Source organism: Neofelis nebulosa, chromosome 1 (assembly GCF_028018385.1).
Source record: "Neofelis nebulosa isolate mNeoNeb1 chromosome 1, mNeoNeb1.pri, whole genome shotgun sequence".
In the NCBI taxonomy this organism is placed as follows: domain Eukaryota; kingdom Metazoa; phylum Chordata; class Mammalia; order Carnivora; family Felidae; genus Neofelis; species Neofelis nebulosa.
In genome coordinates this window covers 26,049,124-26,070,973 of record NC_080782.1, presented here as the reverse complement: position 1 = coordinate 26,070,973, position 21,850 = coordinate 26,049,124, and the positions used below count along the sequence as shown (strand labels likewise).

Here is a 21,850-nt window from a genome sequence, read left to right as displayed (position 1 = left end):
TGTTGTTGGTTTTTTAGTTCATCAATATGACCATATTAGTTAGGGTCTTAATACATTTTCTGTTCTGGTATGTTCCCTCCTATTTTGGACCCATGAACCTAATGAAGTCATGTTTCTCTGGGTTTTGTGGGAACAGCTTATGACCTATCTCTGCTTGGAATATCTCTGTCTCTCCCATTCTTGTATTTTTAGGATATTGGAACTGATAACTTGTAGGGCCCCAGAGTAGTTTGCTGTGGTTTTCTAACCTCCAGGTGTTTCTTCTACAGTGAACGGGGGGCGGGGGGGGGGGGGGGATCCTTAAGGTCCTGTGGCTACTGGTATTCCTAGTGCAGCTGCTGCTGCTTCATCAGTAAGTTGATTGTCTGGCCAGTGGTCTTCTCTCAGTGTGACCCTGAACGTTGAGTACCTATCCTTGGACTAACCGAGGGCGTGAAGGTACTCCATTGCTGGTGGTAGAATCTCAAACCCATTTAGGGATCTGAAATGATTATTGACTTATAAGTGTAAGAGCTGTGTGGTGTCACTGGGTACATAATCATAACTGGGACTTCTTTACTCTCTTAAAACGTGGCTGCAAATGTAGGTAGTTGTGCCTTTTGAGCCAAATCATAAACTGCTTTATATTGCTGGGTCTTCCTCACCTATTTTAACTGTTACTTTTATTGTGGCTGGCTTGCCCTGCTTAACAGAGTATATTTTTATGGGGCAAACACATCATGTCTTGCATCCCGCCTAGACTACAGTTCTTGCAATTGTTGCAGGGAGTAATGGTTTGTCTGAGGACTGAATCTTTCAGGCAGTGGTTATTGACCTGCCCTTGTAAAAAATCTTTTCCACTGAGAAGTCAGGTGGACTGATGGCATGCCTGGATGTGGTTTCAGTCATCCAGTCTTGTACCAAGTTTTAAGTACTCCAGGTAACTGTCATTACTACACCGCTGTGGACATGTGGGGCTTATGCCACATGTCTCTTCTCTCTTCCATGGGTTTAGGCTCAATAACTGTAATGTGGCATTTCCTTTAAAATACCATCTTATTTGAAATGCATCCCAATTTTAGAGATACTAACCCCCCCCGCCCCCCCGCAAGAGTGCTGAGAAATATTGACATACATTGTTGTGTAAGTTTAAGGAGCATAGAATGGTGGTTTGTTTTACAGATATTGTGAAATGTTTACCAAAATGGATTTAGTTAACATCGTCACAAAAAGAGACTCTGTTTTTAATTTTTTATTAAAAAAATTTTTTTTTTAGTTTTTATTTTTGGAGAGAGAGACAGAGTATGGGCGGGGGAGGAGCAGAGAGAGAGGGAGACAGAATCTGAAGCAGTCTCCAGAGTCTGATGCAGGGCTTGAACTCACGAAACCGTGAGATCGTGAGCTGAGCTGAAACCAAGAGTTGGACACATTACCGACTGAGCCACCCAGGTGCCCCACCATTCAAAATTTTAAATTTAATCTTGCATTTTTTAGTACTCCTCCTCTCCCACCCCTCTCCCAACTTGGTTAATTCCTGATCATGTTTTGCTACAGAACTGTCTGTGCTGATTAGTCCACTTTCCCATGTGATTTTAATTGTATGTTTTCTACTGGTAATGACTAAAAGCCGTTCACTTCATGTAAGTTTTTAAAGTCTGGTGTTAAAGACTCCAGTTGGCTAAGGTCTGGATACACAGTTACCTTGGGAGTAGTTGAGATTGAGACGTAATTTCATCCTTAGCTAACAAATGGGAGCTTCTCAGTACAGTTCATCTGGAATTTCCGGACTTGTAGACAGACAGGGCGTGGTACTGTCCACATCCGTTACTGCTTCATGAGGTGCACTCTGTTGTTTGCAGTTGCTAGAGGCTTACCTGGGAGCTCCATCTCCGTGTCCAGGTCAGTAGAAGCCAGATATCTGTAACTTTGATTTCATGTGGAATCCATTCCCAGGCTTCCCAGGGCTTTAGGTGACATGGGTACATAGGCTGTGGGCATTACCTAACCTCTGTAACTTAACTGATCTCAGTAGCCACTTCACTAAACCTATGGCGGTATTAATTTAATCAGACCCCTATCGTTTATTAAGTTTAAAAGTATTCTCTCAAATTCAGTCAATTTCTGCTTCCCCTGCCTCATGTTTAAATTAGCCTAGGGGTACCTGTGTGGCTCAGTTGGTTAAGCATCCAATTCTTGGTTTTAGCTCAGGTCATGCTTGGGGTTTGTTCCCCCTCTCCCCTCTCCCCCTCTCCCCTCTCCCCCTCTCCCCCCTCCCCCTCTCCCCCCTTCCCCCTCCCCCCACCCCCCCGTCTCCCTCTCTCCATCCCTCCCCCCTCTTCCCCCCCGTCTCCCTCTCTCCATCCCTCCCCCCTCTCCCCTTTCCCCCTCTCCCCCTCTCCCTCCCTCTACCCCTCTCTCCCTCCCTCTCCCTCTCCATCCCTCCCCCTCTCCCCCTCCCCCCTTTCCCCCTTTGCCTTTCTCCCCCCTCCCCCCTCTCCCCCTCTCCATCCCTCTCCCCCTCTCCATCCCTCTCCCCCTCTCCATCCCTCTCCCCCTCTCCATCCCTCTCCTTCCCTCTCCTTCCCTCTCCTTCCCTCTCCTTCCCTCTCCCTCTCCTTCCCTTCCCTCTCCCTCTCCTTCCCTTCCCTTCCCTCTCTCTCTCCTTCCCTTACCTCTCTCTCTCTGCTTCCCTCCCCCTCTCTCTGCTTCCCCTCCTCCTCCCCCCTCCTTTCTTCCCTCCCTCTCTCTCCTTCCTTTACTCCCTCTCTCCTTCCTTCCCTCCCTCCCTCTCTCCTTCCCTCCCTCCCTCTCTCCTTCCCTCCCTCCCTCCCTCCCTCCTTCCCTCTCTCTCTCCTTCCCTCTCTCTCTCCTTCTCTCTGTCCCTCCATCTCTCCCCCCCTTCCTCCCTCTCCCCCCCCCCCCCCACTAAATAAACTTTAAAAGAAAAAAAGAGTTTAAATTGCTAATTTGTTTATTCTTTTGTGGCTCTCTTAATCTAAATTCTCACTTTCCCAAAGCCTTTTCCCTCAGGAGTGGTAGTTTATTAGGCTAATTTAAGTCCCTGTGTTGATAGTGGAATCTCATGGACCTTGATGGTCAGTCACCATCTGTATACAGGCTGACCACTGTGACCTGGCAAAGTACCAAGACTGACCTTGAACAAGTGCCAGAATCAAAGGGCTAGGTCCCTCCCTAATCCTAGACCCTCCATTACTCAGAGAATCCATTGGCCTGCTCTCCCTCCTACCAAGACTATATGTTTCTAGGTTCTGAGAACCATTTAGAAGTTCTCCTTTCTCCTCCGAGTTAGGCACTTTATTATTTAATTTTTTTAAGTTTATTTTATTTTTTGAGAGAGAGTGTGCGTGCAAGCAAGTAAGCGGGGGGGGGGGGGGCGGGGGGGTGCGGGCAGAGAGATAGGGAAAGAGAGAATCCCAAGCAGGCTGTGTTCTGTTAGCACACAGCATGGAGCCCTAAGCGGGGCTCAGTCTCACCAACTGTGAGATCAGGACCTGAGCCAAAATCTAAGAGTCGATGTGTAATCTGTTGAGCCACCCAGGTGTCCCCAGAGTAGGGGGCTTTAGATGAGTAGTTGGCAAAGTTCATAGCTTCATATTTTGGAGGACTCCCAATTATTTGCTCTCAAATAGTGCCCAGACTTCATCTGGTTGATATGAGTATCCCCAGATCTCTAGATGTCTGTCAGTCTCCTTCTGTCTGGTGGTTCTTCCACCTTGCATGTTGCCCTTAGATTTCTGTTGGAGTGAGGGTGGAGCATCTGATTGCCTTACTGTTTGTTATTCAGAGCTTTAGGCATGGGCCAGCACATAAATTTGCTAATATATTTTTTCAAAATTAATCTTGTGGGGGTGCCTGGGTGGCTTAGTTGGTTAGGCGTCTGACTCTTGATATCTACTCTGGTCGTGATCCTTCCACGCTGTCATGAGATTGAGCCCCATGTCAGGCTCTGTGTGCTGAGTGTGGGGTCTGCTTGGGATTCTCTCTCCCTCTCTTTCTGGCCCTCCCCCCTCAAAATAAATAAGCATTAAAAAATTAACTTTGTTTTTATGCTAAAAAGAATGAATGATGTTTCAATATTCTTTGAGGCTACAATGGGCTAGATTGTTTTCCTGGATCTTTTTAACTTGCCCATATGTACTAATAATAAACTACAGTCAGGGGTTAACTGCGTGAGTGAGCTCTGGTCCTTGTAATCTGAAAGAGCCTAGAAAACACTTAATGAAGAATGAGAGACATAGTTTTAAACCTCTGACTTCCAAAGATATTTGTTTAACTGCATGTAAGGGTTAGTGGTGAAAAGACAATAAACATCTGAAAACTCTAGATTAGTAATGTATAACAATTGTAAGTTTTTAGTATTTTATTTAAAATTATAATGAGAAGATAAAGGTAAAAGGTACCAGAAATAACTTTGCCTAAAAATATTTGTTTTTGAATCTGAATTCAAAATAAATTAGTTCTTTTCTTTTCTTTTTGTTTTTTTTAAACTAGGGTTACACATCATTTTGGAATGACTGTATATCATCTGGATTACGTGGCTGTATGTTAATTGAATTAGCACTGAGAGGAAGGTTACAACTAGAGGCTTGTGGAATGAGACGTAAAAGTCTGTTAACAAGAAAGGTAAGAGGAGTGCTAAATAACATCCTTGTTAAAGAGTTTATGCTGACTAAAAGTGAAAATTTCTAATACCTTTAAAGAATTAACTAGGAAGTTGATTTTAAAGTTAAGACTTTATTGGAAGTCATTATTTCCATATCCTTTTTGTATTTTTGGTTTCTTAGTTCTTTGTACATAATGACTCATGTAATTCATTGTCAGGTTCACTGGCCACTGCATCTCACATATTCAGAAAGACTCTAGACTTCATTTTCCTTCTGAAAGCCATAATTTGGAAAGACCTGACATAATTTTGTTTTAAAACTCAAAGGTGTCATCGTGCAAATTAACTGTCCATGGGCTGTTGGTCTTTTTTTTTTTTTTTTATTTTTTTTATTTTTTTTTATTTTTTAATGTTTATTTATTTTTGAGACAGAGAGAGACAGAGCATGAACAGGGGAGGGGCAGAGAGAGAGGGAGACACAGAATCTGAAACAGTCTCCAGGCTCTGAGCTGTCAGCACAGAGCCTGACACGGGGCTCGAACTCACGGACTGTGAGATCATGACCTGAGCCGAAGTCGGACACTCAACCGACCAAGCCACCCAGGCGCCCCAAGCAGAATATGAATATGTGCTTTTTAGATCTCTGCCTTCTCTAGTGTGATAGGCTGTATAAATCGTTATTTTTGGCTAGTTTTTAGGATTCTTAACTCCATCCTCAGTCTGAAATACTCAAAACTGTTTCTCTTCTAGTCTGTCATTGTGTTTCTTGGGGGGCAAGATGTTTTTAAAACTTTTCAATTTTTTTTTAGTTTTTTAATGCTTATTTATGAGGGAGGGAGAGAGAGGGAGAGAGATAGCGGGGAAGGGGCAGAGAAAGGGAGTCACAGAATCCAAAGCAGGCTTCCAGGCTCTGAGCTGTAGCACAGAGCCTAACACCAGGCTTGAATTCACGAACTCCGAGATTATGACCTGAGCCGAAGTCAGATGCATAACTGAGCCAGCCAGGTGCCCAGAACTGTTTTTTCTTTAATACAGCATCTTCAAGAAATCTACATAGTTTTAGATCAAAACTGAATGTTTTTTGATTGATATGCCATAATCCTATAGGAAAGAGAGCCATTTTTATATGTTCTTGAAAATTATATGCAAAGTAAACATTGTATAGCAGAACATATTCCTCATCGGATTTTAAAATTAAATCTACTTTTAGTCATGCAAAGTAGAGTTATATGAGCTGGCCTGAGATTGGTTTTAAAATTACTGTTTTAGAGAACTGTATCATAAAGCAGAATATAAATTTTATTCTGTTTTACTGTGAAATCGTAGATTTATGGAGGAAAACTTTAAGAATTTGCCATTATAGTTATCAATAAAACATACACATAGGTTGCTGTTGATTATAGTAATTATAAACAATTTGACATTAATGTTATGAAGCCCTGACCTAAAATGAAAGGATTTGATACTGGTTCTTTTTGTGGGAATAAGAGCTAGCTTTGTGTTGGTTATCAGCAGATTATTTGCTCTTTTGTTCGTTTGTTTATTTGTCCAATATTTAGTTAGTGCTTAAGTCTACCATACACTGCTCGACCCTGGGAGTACAGTGGAGGCCAAGAGACACATGTTCCCTACCTCATGGGCTTTCTGTTTCAGTTCATTGTTGGTGTGACCTTAACTAGGTGGTTGATATGTTTTTTGGAAAAATACTCCATATGATTTAATTTATTGACCTAAAAATAATGATGGATTTTATTAAAGTAATACATATTAATAGTTATAAAATCAAATTGTAAAAGTTATAACAAAAAATAACAATCTTCTATTCACTTTTCCCCACTTCTTAGTCCTGCTCCTGAGAGGCAGTCCTTCTTAGTCCTTGTATTAGTTTTGCAGGGTCTCCTTAACAAATTATAACAAACTTGATGGCTTAAAACAGCTGATCCTTATTCTCTCAGTTCTGGAGGCCAGCATATGCTATGCTCTCATAGAAGGCTTCAAGAAGGATACTGTGTCTTAATTCTGGCTTCTGCTGGCTCCAGGGTTTCCTTGACTTTTGACTGCATCTCTGTGCTCTGTCTTTACACTCCTTTCTCCTCTGTGTCTCTCCTTTGTGTGTTTTTTATAAGGACGCTTTCATTGCATTGTGTGTTTTTTATAAGGATGCTTTCATTCCTAGCTAATCCTGATCTAATTAATCCTGGATAATCCAGACCGTCTCCAGATCTAATTTAACTTAATCTTATCTACAGGGATTTTGCTGAAAAGTAAAGGGTTCCAAGGGTTAGGCCATGAACACCTCTTGGGGACCACTATTTAACTTGCTGTTCTCTTAGTTATTTCTTTTGGCATTTTTCTCCATATTTCTAATGAGTTTATACTGCCATCTCTCTCTCTCTTTTTTAAGATTTAATTTTTAAGTAATCTTTATACCCAACATGGGGCTCGAACTCACAACCCCAAAATAAATAGTCACATGCTGTCTGCCTGAGCCAGCCAGGTGCCCCTGCCATCTCTTGCTAAGTCACTTTGAAATGCTGTTTACTTTCTATTAAGAAAGATGGAAAAAAGGAAAAAAGAAAAGGAAAGGTGAATATTTGGCTCTCTCACATACTACTTATCTCTACCCCCAGTTTTCCTAATAGGGTTATGTTGTAATTTTGAGCAAAACCAGAACAATTACTTTATAGTATTATAATTATGTTACTGTTGCCTGCAGAGTTATGTCAGATCCTATATTCTCCTTTCATTTTTTTTTTTCTTAAGAGTTTTCATAATTTTCTTTTAAAAAAATCTTGGAGCTTCTGGTTGGCTCAGTCGGTTTAGTGTCCTACTTAGCTCAGGTCATGATCTTAGGGTTCGTGAGTTCGAGCTCAGAGCCTGGAGCTTCCTTCGGATTCTGTGTCTCCCTCTCTCTGCCTCTACCCCTCTTTCTCTCTGTGTCTCTCTTAAAAATAAATGTTAAAAAAATTAAAAAAAAAATCTTTTCTATGTAGCTTTCTCTTTTTTCTCACATGCTCCCTTGGAAAAAAATTAGCATTATTAATTTTCAAATGTTCAAGTACATTGGTTTGGACTGGTTATGATTTGGTGCTACTGGAACTTCCTGTCATATTTTACTGCTTTCAACCCCCTGTTTTCTGGATCTAGTATTTTTTGTTTTTCTATCCTGGAGGGAGGAAATGTTTTGAGACTTTGCATTCCTGAAAATTTCTTTACCTCATTTTTATTTGACGGTTTGGGAATAGAATGTTGCATTTAAGTTACTTTCCCACAGAATTTTGAAGTCATTTCCCCATTGTCCTCTGGTATGCACAGTTGCTGTTAAGGTCTGGTGCCCTTCTGATTTTCATTCATTGTGTGATACTTGTTTTCCAGTCTGGAAGTGTTTCAGATCTTTTGTTTTTCCCTGGTGTTCTGAAATTGTACGCTGTCCCTTGATGTGGGTCTTTTAAAATTCATTATGCTGTGCTCACTGTGACAGCACATATATTGAAAATTATTATGCATGGGCTCTTTCGTCGTAGAAGTGTTTAGTTTTGGTTTTAGAAAATTTTCTTCTATTTTTGTATCTTCTGTGCTCCATTTTCTAGACCTCTATAAGTTTGATGTGGACCTCTTGACTAGTCTTTTTTCTTTCTGTTTCTTAATTTCCTAGCTTTATTGAGGTATAATTGGCATTCTCTTGGCTCCTTTACCTTTTAATCCTCTGTTGAGTTTTTTATTGTGGCTCTCATGTTTTTGATTTCCAGGGACCTTTTCTTGTTTTCGTGTGTTTTGTTTTTGTTTTTTGCTTTGTTTTGTCTTTTAATCACACCTTCTTATTTTAGGGATGTAATATCTTCCTTTAAATCTCTAAGGATATTATGGCTGTTTTGAAAATTTCTTTTGTTCCTTGGAAGTTCTTATTTTCTGTCTTTTGGTCTCTTCCATGTTGAAGGTTTTATTTTAGTATCTTGTTATCCTTGGTTATCTGTTCATATTTAAGAATGAGGCTCTCCTCTAAGGAGAAATACACTAAATAGAAATTAAAGGAGAGCATATTTACTAGTGGTCTACACATTGCTGAAATTTGATAAGGGGTTTGGAACTTACTGTACACATTGAAGACTTTTAGGCAGAAACCATTGAGCTAAGATTTGCCTTTTAGAAAGGTCATTGAGGGGGTATGGGTTAAATGGGTGATGAGCATTAAGGAGGGCACTTGTTGGGATCAGCACTGAGTGTTATATATGATAAATTAAGTGATCAATCACTACTCTCAAAATCATTATTACACTATATGTAAACTAACTTGGATTTAAATAAATTAAAAAAATTAAAATCAGGAGAATGGATTGAAAAGGGCTACAAATAGTTTGGGGAGGCTAGTTAGGAAGCTTAATACACGTGAAAGATTATTAGATTAAGTAGAGTAGCATAATTACAGAGGTGATAAAGAAGAGTAATCTATCTGTGAGAGAATTTCATAAAAAAGCCCCACCTACACCCAGGTTCTTGTGACCTGATAGAAGACCCATCTCAGAAGGTGGGCATGAGGTGATTGCAGTGGATTTAAGGAGCAAGTGGGAAGTAAGAAGTGGTGGCAAGACTACAGTGTATAAAGATACAACTTTTTCTCCCAAGGTTCTCCTTTTTTTCTTCTCTGACCCCTTAACTAAAAGCATGGTCCAGAATAGCACTGTCCAGCGAAACTTTCTGTGATGATGGAAAATGTTCCGTATCTGCCAACACTGTAGCCCCTAGCCACCTGGTGTCTGTGAACCAAACACTTGAAATGTGGCTATTGCATCTGGGGCATGTTGTAAATAACACACTGGAGTTGGGAAGACTTACTATGGAAAAGAATGTAAAATATCTCAATTTAAAAATATTTGTTACATGTCAATATTTTGGCTATGGTGGGTTAAAGCAAATACATTAAAATTAATTTCACCTGTGTCTTTCTTTTTTAAAATAATTACAAAAGTTTAAAAAAATTTGTGGCTTACATTTGTTCTAATTATATTTCTGTTGGGTCATGCTGTCTCAGAAACAGAGATCTCATTATATATATATTTTTTTAACTTTTCAGAAGATCGAACAGAAAGGTAAGGACAATTGTTGAGGATAAGTTTAAGGGAAGATTGCTGCATTTACAGAATAATAGTTAGATTTTGTAATGTTTTAATAAAGGTAACATAAGTAATATAGCAGATTACAATTTGATTATAGAGAATTTCAACCAGAAATTTGTTTCTTAGCCAAGAACTCCGTGAAGGCTGCAGAAATCTAATGCTTGGCCAAAGCAGTAAATAGCATTTTCTTCTTGTTCCCCAGTCTTGTCTTTTTCCACTTTTAGATGGAGTGAGTCTATAACCATCTTAACTTTAAAAAGTTTTGTAGTGTAACAATTGTGTTACCAAACTTATTGGTATATTCAAGGTTCTGCTAGTTGTCACAATTTTTTTTTTTAATTTTTTTTTTTTTTTTTTAACATTTATTTACTTTTGAGACAGAGAGACAGAGCATGAATGGGGGAGGGTCAGAGAGAGAGAGGGAGACACAGAATCTGAAACAGGCTCCAGGCTCTGAGCTGTCAGCACAGAGCCCGACATGGGGCTCGAACTCACGAACCGTGAGATCATGACCTGAGCCGAAGTCGGACGTTTAACCGACTGAGCCACCCAGGCGCTCCTAGTTGTCACAATTTTGAAAAAAAAACTTTCTCACCTGCCAAATTATATTTCATATTTAAAATTTTTATCTTTTATTGTGGCATAAGCTCTTGAGGAGCCAAGTCTTACTTCATTTTTACTCCTAATTGGCTAGCCATTTGTTTCAGTAACATTGAAAAATTCATTTCTCCACTGCTGTAAAATGCCACATTTATCATATACTGAATTTTTATATATAATTGAGTTTATTTCTATAACTAATAAATGTTTAAAAAATGAATTTCTTGATTAAATAGCCTAAGGTTTAGCAATGAAAAGAATTAGTATCAACTCTTCTAGCATTTGTCTTTACTAATTCTTGCACACTTTATTTTCATTCATGATTGTGGCTAATCTGGTTAGGTTCAATGTTGGATTTCTGAATAGAGAATTAATTTGAAATCTGAACATTCACACTGTGTGAAGAATTTCAAGAAGTTTTTGCATAATTAAGTTTTTCATTTAAAGAGATGAAGTCAGAAAAAAGAATTCGTGATCATTTCATTCCTATTGCTTACATTTTAGGTGATCTGTAAGTCAGATGCTCCAACAGGGGATGTTCTTCTTGATGAAGCTCTAAAGCATGTTAAGGAGACGCAACCTCCAGAAACGGTCCAGAACTGGATTGAATTACTTAGTGGTAAGCTTTTGTGTATAAACTGAAAGCTGAATTCTGTTAAAAAGATTTTTGTAAAAAGGGGCACCTGGGTGGGTCAGTTGGTTGAGCATCTGACTCTTCATTTCAGCTCAGGGCATGATCCCAGAGTCGTGAGATTGAGCCCTGCAACCGAGCTACTTGCTGAGTATGGAGCTTGCTTGAGAGTCTTTCCCTCTCCCTCTGTCCTTCTCTCCTGTTCCTGCTGTCTCTTAAGAAAAAAAAAAAAAAAAAAAAAAGATTTTTGCAAAAGTTTAAAATCCTTTTGGGAAGAACTTACACAAAATAGCCAAAAGCTTATTATTTAGGCAGACTTAAAAGTTATTAGTCACTGAATGGGGAAAATAGTAGTTTTAAAAGTTTCACTCCCTTTAACAAGCAGATACATGTTCAGTAAAACAGAATATTCTTCCTTAGAGCTTCCACCATTGTTTAAGTTTTTCTTTTTAATGTTTATTTATTTTTGAGAGAGACAGTGCGTGAGTGGGGGAGGAGCAGAGAGAGCGGGAGACACAGAATCCAAAGCCGGCTCCAGGCTCTGAGCTGTCAGCACAGAGCCCGATGTGGGCTTGAACCCACGAACCATGAGATCATGACCTGAGCCGAAGTTGGACACTTAACTGATTGAGCCACCCAGGTGCCCCACTGCTCTTTAACTTTTAAAAACATTTAGATGTTGTGAGATTGGTAATTAACATTGTGTCATTTTTCTTACAAGTAATTTCTTTTTCCCACTTACAAAACAGTTTCTAAGAATAATTCTATTATGAGGTGTTCTTTCAGTAAAAGATTTTGAGTTTTGCATTTGTGTGTATTTAAAAGTTGAATACACATACTCCATTCTTAGCTAATAGGACAACAGTGGGCACTTTATGCTTAGGGCAGTGTTCATTCTTTTTACTGATGGAAAGCAAACTTACAAGATTGTTTTCATTAATTTTGAACATTTTTCTTTTGGCCATCGTCTTGTAGATCTTCTGATCAAGGTGGTTTCTACTTCATTGAGTAAGAGAAATTTTCCCCATTTGGGGCACCTGGGCGGCTCAGTTGGTTAGGCGTCCGGCTTCGGCTCAGGTCATGATGTTACAGTTCGTGAGTTCGAGCCCTGTGTCAGGCTCTGTGCTGACAGTTCAGAGCCTGGAGCCTGCTTTGGATTCTGTGTCTCCTCTGTCTGCCCCTCCCCTGCTCACGCTCTCTCTCTTTCTCCCTCTCAAAAATAAATAAACGTTAAAAAAAATGAAAAAAAAATTACTTTGCCCATTTGATCAGGGTTTGATTAAAACTAGATTCTTGCTTAGCATGTACCAGTACTGTATGTCACATTGCCCAGCATGTTGTCAGTCCTCTTTGGGTTAGCCTTCCACTTATGCCTGTTGATGACATATGGCCACTGACAGAGACTCAGTGAGGGCATTAACGTTAACTCTAGATATTCAGTATTAGCAAATATTTTTTCAGATAAAAATAGAAGTGCTGATAATTTCTAGCTGTACCTTGATGGATCATTCAGGAGATCACTGGCCTAAGCAGTCTTTGTGTCATGCTCATGTTGTGCTGCTGCTGTTGGCCCATTACCACTTCTGGTGGTGCAGATTAGAATTTGTAGTTAAGTTCTCCACTGACGAAAAACAGGGTTTTTCAAAGTTATTTTTTTTTGGCAGGTAAGTCAGAGTGTTCTTTAATGGAATGTAGTTGGGTCTTGTCTTAACGTTACTGATACCCACTTTGGTGCCACTTAACACCATGGACATGTTTTCAGACCCCTCCATTACCAGCAGTCTCTTCATATAAACTTATATCATATGTGCTAATGGCACATCGGCATTTGGTTTACTAACTTGTCTTACACAACTAAATTTCCTTTGACAATATACATATCATGCAAGTAAGCATGCAAGGAGTAGGGGATGCAAGTATGGCATGCTGGGAGAGTGAATCTCAACTTGTAAGGTGGTGGCTACATCTTAAATTTACCTGTTTTGTAACATTTTATGAAAGTAACTTGTCACTACTCAATATCCGTGCTGTTGAATCAAGTTGCGCTGTTCTCTTGCACTGTTCTCCCCTGATGGAAGAGAATGAAGAGATGGCAGAAGTCTTTAAAACTTTCTCTGAAGTATTTAAATACACTTAAGATTTTGTGAAACAAAATAGTTTTCAAAATTATCTCATGCTACCTGGTACTGGGTAAGGTAGGCTAGGCTAGGCTAAGCTGTGGAAACAAGCCACCCCAAAGCCCCAGAAGCCTTAGGACTTCTCACTCATGCTGTGAGTCAGCCACAGGCCGTTTCATTCTCAGCAAATGATTCTGAGTGTCCATTTGGGTTGGGAATTCAGAGTGTCCATTTGAATTAGGAATTTGGATAAACTGTGAGGCTAATACTTAGGGCAATTAAAAAAAAAAAAGCAGTACCCTCTGAAGTTTAGAGTGGCTGTAAATGCTAGAATGTCACCTGTAGCATCTCAGTTATGTGTTTCGGACATATTAGGAAATGACCTGTAATTTCAGCTTAAAAGGAGAGAATCCAGAATGAGAGGAGAAAAAAGTACATTTCTTTTAAAAGAAGAAAGCCTCTGTTTTCTGCCCCAGGAAGGTACTGTTAGTACCTTGCTGATTTTGTTTAAAAAGCATATTTTTTATTATGGTAAAACATACACAACATAACACTTACCATTTTGACCATTTTTAAATGTTCAGTTGTTGAATTTTAAATTCTTAAAATGTTAAGTTGCTTCCAGGTAATGAGTGGTGGCAAATACCAGTTTTTATCACTATACTGACAGGTGCTGTGAACAAGGAAGTGCTTGAAGAATCTTAAAATCCATTTGGGAAACACTTGCGTATTTGTAATAATTCGATAACTGATTAAGGTTTAACAATATGGTTCTCTGAAAGTACAGTCGCTCAGAGAAGAGAAATTGTGGGGATCTATGGTAATTGGAGGAGGAAGCAAAACTTGGATTAGGTCTTTAAAGGGTAAGAATGAGACAGAAGGAAGGAAGTGCTCTTGTTCAGAGGGGTTAGAGGGAGCGGTGAGATTGGTGGGCCTGTCTGGGGTTGCTGCTTGGCCTTTAGAAGTTAGGTACTGTGCTGCATTGTTGAGGGACATGTGCAGAGTTGAGATTATATGTGAAGAAGAGAGCATGTTGGTCTGGTGGTTGGTTACCTTAAGTGCACAGTGGGGCCTGACTTCCCCGGGGTAGGAGGCCCCAAGTGTTTGTTATATTATTATTTACACTGTACTTTTATACATGCTAAAACTGCCAATTGTTTCAAACAGTTACATATCTCATTAATTTAAAAGTTAACAAATATACGTATGTCTGAGGCAAATACTACTTAGTGTTGTTAATATGCTTTAGACTTTCTGAAATCTTAAGACTTGTAGTTGATCGGTTTGATCACAAGGCGTCACTAGACTGCCAGATGTATGAACAAAGCTGCTTTTGGTTTTGTAACACAAGTCAAGGAATATAGAAGTTTTTTGCAGCAAAATTATTAAGGTACCTGTCAGTGTGTCATTTTCACTGAAGTAATTTTTGGGCAGTGGACATAAAGAACCGTGTCCTCTCTGCATAGACTTCTCAGTTTCCTTTACAAAAAAATGAACTACAAATACATTCTATACATTTTAAATTAGGTGGAAATCTTAATTGTGTTTTCACTCATCCAGCTACCCTCCCATCCCAGTTTATACCGGTGCCTTAAGTACGCTAATCTCAGAGGTGACTTTGTTCTTTGGATTTAGCTTAATTTATTATTATTTCTTAAAATAAATGGCAGAAATGTCAGGATGCCAAGACACTTTCACCACTCAGTTATTTTATTGTACCTTTTTGGGGGGTTTAAAAAATAGTAAACAACATCTGCATATTACCTGCACTATTTCAGCCTTCTGCACATGATTTCCGTTTTTCAAATATCTGAGGTAGTCTGAATAACCTTTTTATTGGAGTGAGCATGAGAGATTTGCCCTTCTCAGGAAGTTGTTGCAAAGGGAGATGATGTCTGAGTCCCTTTTTATTACTTCCTCTGAGGCAGAAACTAACTATAGCCAGAAGAAGGTCCAATCATAAATGGAATGAATGCCTTATCTGAAGTAAGTCTGTGTTTAGACTCTTCTCATTTTTAGCAGTAACACTAAATTGTAAGTTAGCATATTTTGGAATTGAGAAATTTCTCACACGAACTTCATGAGCATTACTTGTTCCATTGGTTGTAATATATAAGATTTAATTTTGCATACAGTGAGGATAAACCTCAGTATGACTTCAGCACAGAGTTGTAAATTGCTAATCCCATTGATTTCCCATGAGAATGAAAAAAACTCATTGTAAAGCAGCATTAGAGGGATTTTGTGTTTTTAGATCTGTAAAGAGAAGTTTAACTATGGGCTTCTCAGAATAATCTTGATTTCGCCCGCCCCTCTGCCCCCCCTCCCCCTGCCATTTTTGGAACTAGATAGCCAAGATACCCTCTGGGGGCATGGAATAAATACCTTTCTATTTGACTGATGAGTTGCTAGGGAAAAGTGCTTGTTTGATAATTGACCAGTTACTATATAAACACAGTTATTTTTAAAGTTGAACTATAATTTTTATGGGCTTTTACATAAATTTGCTATTGATTATTTTGTGTTTATTTAAATTTCTGACGGTCAGAAAACACAACCTAGCCAATTCTAGCTTAGTGTCTTAGGCTGCTACCACATGCCGATGATACTAGAAAACAAACCCCAATCTGTCTGGTGAAAGGTACAGCAGGCAGGCATTAGTTGGGGAGGACAGTGGGTTGGTACAACATTTAAAAAATCAAAGTCGTAACATTTTGGAAAGACGTGTACCTCCTTTTCAGGGCTCATTATGTTCTGCATGTAGTCACTGCCTGTCCACTTTGTTGTTTCTTTTGCCTGTAATGCAGGCTCCTCTTTGTTTCATGGGATGTAGAATCCTGCTGGATTGCAGGATTGAACCTGAAAGTTCTTTCCCCGGAAACTTCCCTAGAAATGCCCCTTACATCAAACCCAAATAATTTCTTCCTCCCTCTAGGCTCCTTGTTCATACTGTTTTTATGGTCCTACGCATCTTATTCTTGCCAGGCTTGTTAATTATATTATGAATCTATTTCCTTCACTTGATTTAAAAACTTTTCAGAATTGGAAATATCTTACTTACATTTGTATTCTTAGTTCCTAATATTTTTTTAGGCCATTATGAACACATTAAATTCTTTCAGAGTGCTGATTCTGTGCATGAATAAATAATAACTAGCCTTGTTACCAGGCTCTGTTCTAAGAACTGGATATGTCTTTAACTCATTTAATCCTCATAATAACCTGATGAGGTGGGTAGAGTTGTTATCTTGACTTTACAGATGAGGAAACAGGAATGGAGAAGGTAAGAAACGTTGCCCAGGTTTGCACAGCTAGTAAATGACCAGGTTGGAATTCACATGTAACCAGCCTGGCTCCAGAGCTCGCCTGGTACGACTGTTAGGCAGTAATGCTTCATCAAGTAACTTTTAATAATTTCTTAACATTAAATGTAGGTATGGGTTTCTTTAACACTAGAAATTGAAATAAGTAGAATTTAATTTATTATTTAATTACATTTCTCTTTTATACTATTAGGTTTTAAAATCTAATAGGGCCCCAAATATTTTTTCTTTTCCTTTTCAAAGTTACCAAGGGAATTGAATGCAATGATTGTTTTTCTTTTTTTGGAAGCTTGGGTTTTTATGGAAAAGAATATATATATATATTTTTAATGCAGGAGATGACTTCAATTTAATAATTCATGGCACCAGCCCTTCATTATTTGAGTTTTTTTTCAAGTCCCTAGTTTTATAGAGTGAATCATAAATTCAGAATGTCACTTCCAGATCATGCGTTTAAAAAATAGCTCTTATTTTCTCTTCATTGCATTCAGGTTTTCCTTTAAATTATTTAGAAATTTATAATTGTCATTTGAAAGTCCTTGTCTGCGAATTCCCATCATCTCTGTCATTTCTGGGTCATGTCTAATTTGGTTCACTGTTTCTGTTGAACACCCCCCCCCCCCCCCCCCCCCCCGTTTGGGTCACATTTTCCTGCTTTTTGCAAGTCTAGTGATTTTTATTGGTTGCTGGACATTGTGAATGCTATGTTGAATGCCGGATTCTGTTGTTTAAAGAATGTTGAAATTTGTTTTGATAGGCAATTAAGTTACTTGTGGATCAGTTTGTTTTTAAGCTTTATTGGGCCAGGTCTAGAATAGCCTTTTCTCAAAGGCTAGTTTAGGCCTAGTACTAAGGTGTGATCCTCTGGAGTCCCTTCTGAATATCTTGGATGTTCAGTGAGACCTTTCCACTCAGGCTACTTGGCACGCAAATTTTCCCCAGCCTCATGTGAACACTTACAGTTGTTCAGCTTACAGCTTTTGGTTAATTTTTCTTTGCCTACCCCTGCAGAGTTTCTCATCTTAACTTGTGTGACTTTGTTTTCAACCAGACTCAAAGGAACACCGTACAGGTTTCTAGAGCTCTTGTTCTGCATAGCTTTCTCTTTTCCAGTACTTTGCCTTTGTATTTCAGCTGCCTTGCCGTCTTGGAACTCTGATCTCTGTTTTTCTAGTTTGTTTAATTTAAATTTTCAATTAAAATTTTTTTTCTGCTTGTTTTAAAACTTATGTGCTCTGTTTGAGGTCTTCTGTCCTGCTTTGCTCCCTGGGACGTGTTATCGGATAGTAAGCTTGGGCAAAAGTATGGCTCACTTAGGTTTCTCTCAAGGGTCACAGCTCTGGACTGCCTTTTGACTAGTGTTGGAAAGCAGTTGTTTCATATATTTTATCCAGGTTTCTATTTATGGAAGGCCAAAGGGTCTAATTGTAGAAGTCCAGGCCTGATTATCCTAGCCCCATATTCTTTATTATTAAGTCATATGATAAAATACTTCTGCTTATGGTCAACTAAATAGTAATGTATTTTAAGATCGCACTCTTCACTAGAACTCTCCGTGATTATGGAAATGTTCTGTTTCTTTGCTGTCCAGTAAGTAGACATTAGCCATACATGGCTATTGAACATTTTGAAACATGGTTAGTACAACTGAGGAACTGAATTTTTTATTTATTTAAATTTAATAGTCCCATGTGGCTAGTGGGTCCTGTAGTAGACAATACAGTTTGTTTTCTCTTAATATTATAAAATTTCACCCTTGGGGTTCCTTGAGCCTAGATGGCTCAGTTGGTCAAGCATCCAGCTCTTGATTTCAGCTCAGGTCATGATCGCATGGTCGTGGGATTGAGCCCCACGTCGTGCTCCACGCTGAGCATGGAGCCTGCTTAGGATTCTGTCTCTCTAAATAAATAAACATTAAAACAATTTTTTCAACCTTATTGCTTTTTCATATAACAAAAGTGCCCGTGGTTGATCTTTAACACGTCCCAGTTTGGAAAATTGCTGTAGTATTTTTTTCAAATTAAAAAAATTGTTATGTGTTCCTTAGAGATAATTCAGAAAATATAGAAAGTACAAAAAAGAAAATTTGTCACACATTATCCCAGAGAAAACTAGGGTTAATATTTTGATACATTTCCTTCCAGTATTTCTGTAGAGAAAAAAATTATCTTCGTGAAAATTGTTTGGTTTTATTTTAAATATTTCTGTCTTGAAAGGAAATGTGCATAGGTGACCAGATTAAAATGGTGAAAGTGTTTTGTCCTTCTAGAATAGGCTTTGTATTAATTTGTTATCAAAGAACAGCCTTGTCCAAACAGGCTTTCCTAGCTTTGCAGGCTGTTATGTAGCAGTTTCTGGAATAGTATATTAATCAGGAAACTTTTTTTCTTTTGTGTCTCTATTGCACATTAGTGTTTCTAAATAGAAAAGAAACATTTTGCTCTGGTTGCTTTTTGACAACAGCTGGAGGGAGGCTGAATGTATTTAGTATTTAGCTCATTTGCACCTTAGGGTACCTGGTTTGAAGACTGCTTTCAATTTGGTCCTTTGAGTAACTGTTGTGCCTGAAAACGTGACGGGTGCTTAGAATCCAAAGGCCTGGCCCTCAAGAGGTTCATGGTTTAGTTGACAAGAAAAATAGTTGGGTTTTCTTTTATTTATTTAGGGGGTGGAAATCAAATTTTATTCTTTATTTTAGTAGTACACTTTATAAAGTTAGCAGTATAATACCTGTCATTTCTAACTTCTGAAATCTTTTGTTTAGGTGAGACATGGAATCCGTTAAAATTGCATTATCAGTTAAGAAACGTGCGGGAACGATTAGCTAAAAACCTGGTGGAAAAGGGCGTATTGACAACAGAGAAACAGAACTTCCTACTCTTTGACATGACCACACATCCCCTCACCAACAACAATATCAAGCAGCGCCTCATCAAGAAGGTACAGGAAGCTGTTCTTGACAAATGGGTGAATGACCCTCACCGCATGGACAAACGCTTGCTGGCCCTCATTTACCTAGCCCACGCCTCCGACGTCCTGGAGAATGCTTTCGCTCCCCTTCTGGACGAGCAGTATGATTTAGCCACCAAGAGAGTACGGCAGCTCCTCGACTTAGATCCGGAAGTGGAGTGTCTGAAGGCCAACACCAACGAGGTCCTTTGGGCGGTGGTGGCAGCGTTCACCAAGTAGCTGCTCAGAACGAAGTTCTCTTTCTCATGTAAACCAGTAGGTTTTCTTCTATTGACTTCTGGTTCTCTGCAGTTTGTACTTTCCACACTGTAATTGGCTTTTGTTTTATGAAACGGTGGGTGGCTTTTCTTTTTTGTATGTATGCAGGATTCTGCTGGTACGAGAGGCCTTCCTCTTTCTGTTTTCAAAAAAAGTTTTACTGCCATATTGGCAATCCATTCCTTGTTGCCATCCTCACTGTTAACCTGTTTTGGGATTCTGGCACGCTTTGACTTTCAAAGTGACTCCAGTCTCCTCACACGCACATCTTTTGGATTACCTCGAGTTTTTCCCACGTGTGCACGTACACCTAGCATTCTGCCTACCATTCAGACAGAAGTCACAAAAAGGCCTTTAACTCACCAAAGGTAAATATCTGTATCTATTAGGACATTTTATACATAGACCTCAGTTGAGATGTATACTTAGCAAAATTATTTTTAAATTGAAACAACACAGTAAATAATATAAAATGCCCATTGGATTTTGTTTCCCATGTAAATCTATTGTATTATTACACTTGTTGTAATTTTAACTATTAAATCCTAAAGGTCCAGTTGTTTCACAAAGCCGGATCGGGGTGGGCCGCATTCCACATATGCTGTATATAGTTTGAATTCTATATAAATTGCCCCTTCTGGCCACTCCTGCCTCCATCTTAGTATTTTGCAAGATTTCATTCGTTGTACACCTGGTGCCCCTCACTTGCTTCAGTCCGTATTATTTGATGGCAAAATAGACCTCTCATCATTGAAGGAAAGAGAAAAGATGTGTCTGATTGGTCCCAAGACTTTTTGAGCTGTGCCATTCATGGCACCCTTTGCCTATGCATCTCCTTTTGGGATTATTTTTGGTCTTAAATGTTTCTATCGTTTCTATAGGGAAGAGGCTTGTGACCAGTACTAATCTTGAGTACAGTTTTTTCTTTTTCTGTCCACAGGTAAATTAATGTCTGCTCTTAAATGTCATTTATCTACTCATACTTTTTTGGGGGAAAACAAATCAAATGTCAGTTTTAGCAGATATTGCATGTAAATTGTTAGCAAGTAATGACTACAACTCAGATGATTAAGAATTTTGTAACAGAAAGCTCTGCTATGTTTTAATTTTTATATACAATTATGATAATTAGCACATTGTAAGGATATAAACCTTTGCTTTTTAAAGTTTATTTTTACTATTTCTTTATCACTGTTTATGGTATCAGCATTGGTTTCATAATGTAAATACTATATATTGAACAAATTAAATGTCAAATTTTTTATTACCATAGTTCATGTTAATAGTGGGGCTTTCAGGTGTTTAGAGATTTTTTTGGTTAACATTCAATGCAAAAGTACTAGATGGTGTATAACTGTAGAGTTGAATTTTAAGGGATTCCCTAATATGTATACTATCTTTTTATCTGAAGTAATAAATAAACTATGATCTTGAAAGTGCCTGAATCAGAGCAAGCATGTCATTTGTATTTTTGTATTCTACCATGGTTTTCTTTCCAATTTTTACTTAGCCTTAGTTGAGTGTGGTAATACTTTTTTTTTCTTTTAAGTTTGTTTGTTTGTTTGTTTGTTTATTTTGAGAGACAGAGACAGCATGAGTGGGGGAGGGGCAGAGAGAGAGAATCCCAAGCAGGCTCTGCACTGTCTGCGCAGGGCCTGACGTGGGGCTTGAACCCACATGAGTTCGTGACCATGAGTTCATGACCTGAGCCAAAACCAAGAGTCTGACGCTCCAGCGACTGAGCCACACAGGCACCCCTAGTGTGGTAATATTTTGGTGCAGGGGCTGGCAAACTTTTTCTTGTGGGACTGGATAGTAAATATTTAGGTTTTGTGAGCCATTTGTAATGTCACAACTACTCAACTCTTGAATGAAAGTTGCTATAGGCAATACAAATAAGTGGATGAGGCTGTGTACCAATAAAACTATTCACAAAAACAGGCAGCTGGCCATTGGTAGTAGTTTGCCAGGCTCTTTTTTTTTAATGCATGGAAAAAGATTTCCTATCCTTTAAAATAACCTCCTTTACCTCTAAAATTGACACTACTGGTGGTAAATAAGTATGGAAACTGTTAATTTTTTTTTTTCCCTTATAAAGTGGATACTGAACCGATAACTGATTCTATCCTGGGATTTCTTTTCAGGTGAAAATGTACTGTTTTTTTCCTCGCAAAGATTTTAGAAGTGAGATCATGGATGTTTTTCTAAAGTATTCTTCACCTCGTCGCCAGCAT

The 21,850-nt window shown here is 38.7% G+C and overlaps 1 protein-coding gene across 2 annotated transcripts in view; it reads left to right on the top strand.

The window, feature by feature from the left end:
* GOLPH3 (golgi phosphoprotein 3) overlaps positions 1-21,066 on the top strand; it is a 50,109-nt gene extending 29,043 nt beyond the window's left edge. Inside the window, exons 2-4 of one of the 2 annotated variants that reach the window (XM_058716642.1) lie at positions 4,492-4,623; positions 10,822-10,936; positions 19,153-21,066. In XM_058716642.1, the coding sequence (XP_058572625.1) occupies positions 4,492-4,623; positions 10,822-10,936; positions 19,153-19,577 (672 nt within the window). In that variant the 3' untranslated portion in view covers positions 19,578-21,066. The remainder of the gene's footprint in view (positions 1-4,491; positions 4,624-10,821; positions 10,937-19,152) is intronic. The other variant, XM_058716649.1, reaches the window with a different exon arrangement.
* Positions 21,067-21,850: the final 784 nt, after the last annotated feature.